The 8,670-nt window shown below is 44.3% G+C and overlaps 1 protein-coding gene across 1 annotated transcript in view; it reads left to right on the forward strand.

The window, feature by feature from the left end:
* Positions 1–7,174, forward strand: part of CDC42BPA (CDC42 binding protein kinase alpha (DMPK-like)) — a 267,348-nt gene extending 260,174 nt beyond the window's left edge. Inside the window, exons 35-36 of the mRNA XM_011975980.1 lie at positions 2,133–2,290; positions 2,711–7,174. Coding sequence (XP_011831370.1) covers positions 2,133–2,290; positions 2,711–2,842 — 290 coding nt within the window. The 3' untranslated portion in view covers positions 2,843–7,174. The remainder of the gene's footprint in view (positions 1–2,132; positions 2,291–2,710) is intronic.
* Positions 7,175–8,670: the final 1,496 nt, after the last annotated feature.

The raw sequence follows: 8,670 nt of genomic DNA on the forward strand, positions 1-8,670 counted from the left end.
AAAAGCCCAGGACCAGGCAGATTCATAGCCCAATTCTACAAGAGGTACAAAGAGGGGCTGGTACCATTCCTTCTGAAACTATTCCAAACAATAGAAAAAGAGGGAATCCTCCCTAACTCATTTTATGAGGCTAGCATCATCCTGATACCAAAACCTGGCAGAGACACAACAAAAAAAGAACATTTCAGGCCAATATCCCTGATGAACATTGATGCGAAAACCCTCAATAAAATACTAGCAAACTGAATCCAGCAGCACATCAAAAAGCTTATCCACAACGATCAATTCGGCTTCATCCCTGAGATGCAAGGCTGGTTCCACATACGCAAGTCAATAAACGTAATCCATCATGTAAACAGAACCAGTGAAAAAAACCACACGATTATCTCAATAGATGCAGAAAAGGCCTTCGATAAAATTCAACAACCTTCATGCTAAAAACTCAATAAACTAGGTATTGATGGAACGTATCTCAAAATAATAAGAGCTATTTATGACAGACCCACAGCCAATATCATACTGAATGGGCAAAAGCTGAAAGCATTCCCTTTGAAAACTGCAACAAGACAAGGATGCCCTCTCTCATCACTCCTATTCAACATAGTGCTGAAAGTTCTGGCAAGGGCAATCAGAGAAGAGAAAGAAATAAAGGGTATTCAGATAGGAAGAAAGGAAGCCAAATTGTCTCTGTCTGCAGATGACATGATCGTGTATTTAGAAAACCTGTTCATCTCAGTCCAAAAATCTCCTTAAGCTGACCAGCAACTTCAGCAAAGTCTCAGGATACAAAGTCAATGTGCAAAAATCACAGGAGAACCTTTAAAGTTAAATCAGAAACTCTGCTGTAATTGTTCTGGTATAGGGCTGGGCGTTGGTGTTTGTAAAGCTCCATCATACGCTAAGCAGTATTGCTTATCTGTGTTACCAGTGTTGCTGATCTGCAGTCAGTCAGTTACAGTGTTGAGGAAATGCCAACGAGCCTATGACTGCAGCCTAGGTAGGGGCTTTGCAAAGAAGCTGAGGAAGGGAGGTGGAAGGGGAATTACCAAGGACAGAGTCCGCCCAGGCAGGCTCTTGTTCAGTTTATTTATGAACACTTGTGTATTTTGGTGGTCATTAGATAAATGTGCTGCTTTAAACTATCATGTTTTGACATTTTCACTGAATTCTTAATGTAAAAATCACTTGAGACATCTTAAACCAGCAAAAAGTTGAAACAAGCACAGCCTGTACCTTAGAGTTGTACTAAAACCTCAACACAGTCTTTTGGACCAATAATCCTAATACAGAAACTCAGCACGATTAAGGCATGTTTAAGCAAAAACCTTGTAATAGTAAGGAATGCTAAGAGCTTTAAATAGGTACTGACAATAGCCCTGAGATTCCCAGGGTATTTTGCCTCTTGGCTTTTCTTCCTGTGAATGCTGCTGGTCCACTGTTACGTACCCCAACTTTGAGAACACAGTAGAGAGTGGCTTTGAAGAAAACCTCATTTTTATTTTATATCTCAGGCTCTTTGCCCTGTGAAGTAAAAGTACTTTTATGTTCTCTTTGTGGTTTTATGAAAATTGTCTAGAAGATAAGCGATATTTCTGCACTGGGTGGCATGGCCTCTCTCTGGGAATGGTTCAACTCAGCTTCCTTCTTTAGCACGTCTGTTTTGAGCCTGCCATGTGCCATGTCCTGTGCTAGGCCCTGGAGAGGCAAAGACACCTCATCTATTAGGAGAATGGCAGGCACATGATGATAACATGACTTCATAAATGCCGTGAAAGATGCCTGGGAGCTGTCAGTGACTGGGAAAGACTTGCGAGGCAGTACCAGGCAGGTGGAGACCTGACGGATTCCGGGGAATTGTTAGCAAGTGGGGCATTTGGGCAGATGGCACAGCCTAGAGAGTGCTGCTCACTCACCGGGAGTCCCCGTGGCTGGGGTGGACAGGAATAGCGAGTGAGATTGCTGGATTCAGGGTTGAGCCCAGGGCAAAGGTACTATAGTTGGACTTAATGTGCTTCAGGGGAGGAGGGGTCTGGGGCCTACAAAGGATGGCCTGTCAGCTCAGCAGTCTGTGTGCTTTCTAGAGTATTGTCCCCTCTGCATATGTAAAATTTTGCCTGCATGATGTACTGTAGGGTCATCCGCACAGAATGGCAGCGCATTAAAGAGGGAATTCTCTGGAGGAAGCTACAGTGCCAAGCGGCAGCCCATGCCCTCCCCATCAGAGGGCTCTTTGTCCTCCGGAGGCATGGACCAAGGAAGTGATGCCCCGGCGAGGGACTTTGACGGAGAGGTGAGTGGGCAGGGTTCCGGAGACGTCATGCATCAAAAAGACTAGGTCGTCTTTCCAAGCAATCCCACCACCTTAGGATTGGCCTCAACTGCAGCAGGGGTCGGGGTCAGGGGCCAGCATTCACTCTTGGCCAGTGGGCAACTAGGTCAGTCACTTGGGTTGCAAACTGCAATTTTCCCAGAGGCATTCAGACTTCTGGCTTTTGTGTGAAAATACCATCATCTGTAAAGGCCTACAGAAAGGATGGAGCATGCATGTTCTGTGTCTCTTCCTCAGCTCATAGAAGGGGCTTTATACTGACAGCGAGGAAGCCCCATGGGGTTATTTGGTCAGGGTGGCTGGAGGGGGCGGTGGTAATCTGAGCTCCTTCTGCCTCCCTTTCTCCCCCTGCTTCTCATTGTTTTACTTTGGGCCTTACAGGACTCTGACTCTCCGAGGCATTCCACAGCTTCCAACAGTTCCAACCTAAGCAGCCCCCCAAGCCCAGTTTCACCCCGAAAGACCAAGAGCCTCTCCCTGGAGAGCACTGACCGCGGGAGCTGGGACCCATGAGCTGCCTCAGCACTGAGACTTCTCGCTCTCCGCTCCCTGCCACTCGCCTCTTCTCACTTTCATCTTTTCCCTCCACCTCAGCCTGAAAGCCACCAGGGGCTGGCAGCAGTAGCAGGACAGGGATTCAGGAGTTCTGACGACATGACTCTCAGATCCACGCCCCTAGCCTAACAGCAACAACAAAGACAGACTTTCCATAGCAGCTTAGATTAATGTTGATTTCATTCCATGCACTTAGAGTTGCTTTCAGTAACATTTTGCCCCTACTCCCAAAGGTAGCTTAAATAGATTACACAAATGTAAGTGATAAGAATAAGATTAGACAGATTTTGCTTTCACAGTAGAGTCTCATTATAGTCCTAAAATAGCTCATGGGATTCTCCGCATCCGGAAGGGAGAATCTGTCCCTGGAGTGGCTCACTAAGCTCTTAATCGGCAACCACAGTGAGTGTCAACCTGATTGTTGCCAGGAAATCCTTATGAATTAAAACAATGCATATTTTACTACAATACAGAGTTTAAATGAATACATAAATGTAGAAGTACTGAAAGTATATATTTAAAAGGAGCCTCTTGTATTCAACAAAAGATGGATGCATATATAAGAGAGATGATTTAATTTAAAGAAATACGTTGTTTCTTGTCTGTTTCCCAGCTAAGTAATGTAAAGGGTGGAAAGGCCTCAAGCTCACATTTTTAGAGGCAGAGCGAGAGAAATCAGAGTTCCCTTTATTGCCCTGTCCTCAAACTGGTCGTAGGCTCCAGTCACTCGGGGAGCTTTGGAGAACATTTGCAGAGCCTGGTTTTGCTGGTCTGGAGTGTGCCCTGGCACCAGAGCTTTAACATCTGAAGCCACTTCAGCAGCAGCAGCAGCAGCAGCAGGCTAACTCATCTCCACCCGAGGTGTTTCTTTTCCTAGTGGTAGAATTTGAACACTTCTCACTTTTTATTGTATTTTTATCTTCTGCAGATAAATGTAGAAATATATGATTCTGTCACCTCTGATCCCTTCCATCTGAAAGGGTGCAAGGAGTGTTGTAGCTTCTGAAGGTCCAGAAAATAGTTTCTAAAAATGCTTTTCTTCCTGGTCTCATCCTGTCCCTCCCCAAGTTACAGTGAGGTGTCTGTCCCAGGGCTGGAGACGGTTCCCAAGGAGGAGTCTGTTTTGTTGAGGGTGGGCATGAGCTTCTTCAGATAAGCCTGGGAAAGGAAGAAAAAAAGGCTTTCATTACCAAATAATGTAAAACCTCAAAAGCAAGGGCTTGAAGAGCCTTAACCAAATATTATTCCCATAGCCAGTGGAAAATGGACAATACAACCCCAGTGCACAGGCCAGAATGAGCCCAGCACGGCGCTCGGACTGGCCTCCTCTCTCAGGTGCTGGATTGTGGGGTTAGTGGCATTTTCAGCTGGATTCCTCCTGTTGTAGTTGCCGTAAGGAAATGAGATGCAGAATCAGAATGATCTATTTCTACAGAGTCATTTCACTAGTTAAGCACATGAGTAGAGAAAGAGATAAAAATAAAAATATCATGGAAGGAAAGAGATTTTGCCTCTCTTTTACTTTTCGCCTAAGTTTCTCTGAGAGAGACAGGATTCTCTCTTTAAAATTCAGTGAAAATGAAGAAAGTTTTCCTGCAGTTGCTAACCTGAGTTGCAGTGTTTAAGGCCATCATTTCACTGCTGCTGTCTGTGACTCCACCTCTGTGACACTGGCAGTAGCCCATGCTGGCCTGTGGCATGTGCAGGGAGCTGAAGCTGTTTCCAGGTGATGCTGCTGTGTGGAGAAGGTTCTGAGATGCAGTGAGGGAAGAAAGGATCCTGCTAGGGATTCCATTGCAAGCACCTATAATTGGGAATTTTCACGTAACAGCTTTGACATTTAAACATTCTGAGTTTGGTGCCGGCTCAGATTTGATTATATTTTGTTTTGGATGGGTGTAATTCACAGCACAGTTCTAATCTCCCAAATCTTTCTGCTTTTTAGAATGAAGTATAAAAATACTTTTGTCACCTGAATACCAAGGGTCAGCCCTTTAATTGGATCATTGTCATATGACTAGGTAGATCCTTGTCTTCAGCACTCCACGTGAGAGAAGGGAGTCAGCCAGCCGGCCCCCTGCCTGGTGCTCGTGACCAGCTCGCACCCCTTCTGTTCACCCTGCCCTCCTCTCCTCCCCACTCTCCCCACCCTCCCCTCCTCTCCTCCTCACTCTCCCCACCCTCCCCATCCTCCTCTTCCCTTTCCCCTTGACTTCTCTCTCCCTTCTCTTCTCAGGCAGGGAGGAGGCCATCCCAAGCTGAGATTAACAGGATAAATGGCTTATTGACATAAGCCATTAGTTTGTAGCTTTGACAAGTAATTGTGAATTGTTGTTGCCTATAGGTGCTTATTTTCCAAAGGATGCGTTTAGGATCAAAATATAACCCTACCTAAAGTCTAGGCTCTACTGCAATGGGTCATACCCTTCCACCTCCCAACAGGGCAGATGAGAGAGAACTACTGAGGCTTGTCTTGGTTGCCAGGCTAACTGGGCGGATTGTCCATATTCACTCCATGGATTGCACCACGGCGCTCTTTGATTTTTCCACTGCAATGGCAAGTCATCTCATCAGTCATAATAGAGCAGTCCCAAATGTGTGTAGATTCTAAAACCTGGGCTTTAGGGGAGAAACACTGCCAGGGGTAATAGTTTTGGGGAGGGTTTTCCCAAAATAATGGTCATCCTACTGGGTTTATCCCACCCTTAAATATGAAGCCTGTTACCTCCAGAAGCTTCTGAGAAGAATGATGTGAAAAGACAAGGAGTGAGTTCAGGGGAAAAAAACATAATGACCATTCAGAGGAGTCAGTAGCAAAGCTCACAGGTAAAGTATTTTATTACTATCTGAAGACATCCTTTGTTTTCATTCAGGACATTTTAAAAATGTATATGGCAGCAGACACTTGTTTCTCAATAGAAAAAAATACATTCAGAGGCATTTCTGAGATAGTCTATCTGCGTTAGTATTTGGTGCTATCTATGTCCAGCCAAGTTATCTACCCTTGAATTCTGACTAATCATGTTTTGTGCTTTGGGTATTTAAAATTACATACATATATATTATTTATTTTTGCCAAAAACAAAAGTCTTGCTCCTTGTCAAATTATTGCTAAAGTAGATCTTACATTTTTTGTTATTATATATGTATTTATACACACCCCCAACACACTTAGTGATTTCTGTTATTTCCCAGGGAGCACAGCTTTCAGGCTATGAGATACAACTAAAACGAGCCCATCTATTTGGTTTTCCAGCCAATTATTGTGCCCACACTTCAGGGGAGAATCTGAAATTCCTGTCATGTTTACAGCAACAATTATCATTCCCGGCTGGCTCTCAGCCTCTCCTTCCATAGGTTAGAATTATGTCATTTTGTTACTTAGTGGCCACATCTATTTCTGAGAAAGACTGGTTACATTTATGTGGCATCTCAGGTATCATTAAGGAAAAGCCAGAGCAGGGGTGAGCAGACGTCAAAACCACTGACGCAGCAGGGCCATTTGCCGCCTTTGACCGGGATCACAACCACTGCAGTCTCCCAGCAGGTAGGCCTTGCCAAGCCTGAGGCTCCCCATCCAGTCTAGACAGAGGGGCGCTCAGAGCAGACTTTGCCGTAGCCCACATCCAGTGAGCACAATAGGAATGAATTGGGCACTCCACTCCCCCCTCTCTCTGGCCCAGTCCTGAACTAGATGAGCTGCATTTCATTGAGCCCATTTTGAAACCTCTTTCCTTATGACTTTAATTGTTACTCAAGTCCAGAGTTCTCTGTGCACTCCTGCTAGATAAGGAGTGCGGGCTCCCCCAGCACTGGCAGCACGCTGGGCGCCTCCCTACACAGGACACCATGCAGTTCCGGGGGAAGCTGACTCAAATCAACCTTGAAATCTCATGAAAACAAAATGACTTGCCTTTTTATTTGATAGTGTAATATCATTCATTTTATAAATTTTTTAGGGTTTTTCTTGTTGTAATATTGTACAGTTTTGCATGGCCTGGTGTGATCATTTTTTGGTTAGAATATAATGCTGACAAATGTGTATGGAGGGGGAAAGATACTGCTTTAGCCTATCCTTATTTTATTTTGTTTGGTTTTATGCCCTCAATGTTTTAGGGAACTTTCTAAGAGATCCTCTGCTACCAAACAATGATGTGGATTCTTTTGCACAGAAATATTTAAGGTGGGATAGTAAAAAATGTCACAAAAGACTCCTCACCAATATTTTATGTTGATATCACTTAATATTAACCAGACTTTGCTGTATTGCAATAAAACAGAGAACTGTTAGCATTGAGTATTTTGTCTTTTTTCCCCCCACTTGAAAGTCTGAGGAATAGAGAAAGGTGCCACCTCTCCGTGTGTCACTTCTCTTCTTTCTGCTGGCTTCCCTCCTCATCCAGGCAGCTTCCTTACACCGTAAAAGGACATGGGGTTAGTTTGCCCCTGTGGTTTAATCTAGGACTTTCTTAATGTCTTCCTTAGCTCAGGTAAGAATGATGTTCAATTCTCCTGAAGCTTTCAACTCCCCTCTTCTGGCCAGAACTTCCCTGTTGCTGTTGCTTCAGTCCACAAGACCAAGCTCTGGCTACATGAGGTTTCATGAGTGGCCCGGACAGTGTGAATGTGGGAGGAGTTTGATTTTGTGTCACTTAAACAAGACTGACTGTTACTGCTTTTCTGGAGTTAACAATGGTGCATCTAAGAACCTACAGGGAAGGTCCAGGGGTGGCATTAAAGGAACTCCTGAACTGGTGGCAGCTAAATAGTTATTCAGAGAACACTTCCGGTTCCAATGGCCCTTGGAATTGACACTTGTGGCTGTTACTGTTATGTTGGTTTGCTATAATGTCAGCTGTGCAGTGCTTTAGAACAGGGCTTGGCAACCCTTTTCTGTCCAGGACGAGTTAGGAAATCCTTGTGCCTTTGTGGGCTGTATATATAGTTCGCTGCAGCCCCCCAGCTGTGGCATTTCCGTGCAAAACAGTCTTAGCCTGCTACATACATGAACGAGAGTGGCTGTGCTCCAATAAAACTTACAAAACCAAAAATGCAGCACGCTGGGCACCTCCCTACACAGGACACCATGCAGTTCCAGGGGAAGCTGACTCAAATCAACCTTGAAATATGAAAACAAAATGACTTGCTTTTTTATTTGACAGTGTAGTATCATTCATTTTATAAATTTTTTAGGGTTTTTCCTGTTGTAATATTGTACGGTTTTGCATGACCTGGCGTGATCATTTTTTGGTTAGAATATAATGCTGTAAACTATATATACAGCATTATATTCCTGTATATAGGAATATAGGAAAATGCACTGGGCCAGATGTGGCCCTTGGACCATCATAGTTTGCCAGCCCTTGGTTTGGTCCCATTAGTGTAGACGGTAAGACCAGACTGTCTTGTTCCAAATTCTGGTTCTACCACTTAACCTCTGGGCCTCTTTTTTTTCCTCTGTAAAAAGACTCACTTGGAGTGTCAGGAGTTAATGTAGAAAAGCACTCAGAATCTAACTTCTAGCCTATGGCTCAGTGTTTTGTCCTTATGAGTAACCACTAAAGCCTACATTAACAAATATTATTTTTGTTATGCAGTGTCCAGCCCTTCACTTAGATGTTAAGGATACGAAGACACAGACCCTGGGAAAATCAAGCCATGATTTGCCATGTTCTCATGCCCCATGTCTCAGTGTGAATGAGTGAGCACGGGGAGTCATGCATCACAATACAGTAAAAATCAAAATAGGTACAAAAGAGTAAGTATGTGTGGCCAGCTTCAGAGCC

The sequence above is a fragment of the Mandrillus leucophaeus genome, unplaced genomic scaffold (genome assembly GCF_000951045.1).
Source record: "Mandrillus leucophaeus isolate KB7577 unplaced genomic scaffold, Mleu.le_1.0 Scaffold1605, whole genome shotgun sequence".
NCBI classification, from domain to species: domain Eukaryota; kingdom Metazoa; phylum Chordata; class Mammalia; order Primates; family Cercopithecidae; genus Mandrillus; species Mandrillus leucophaeus.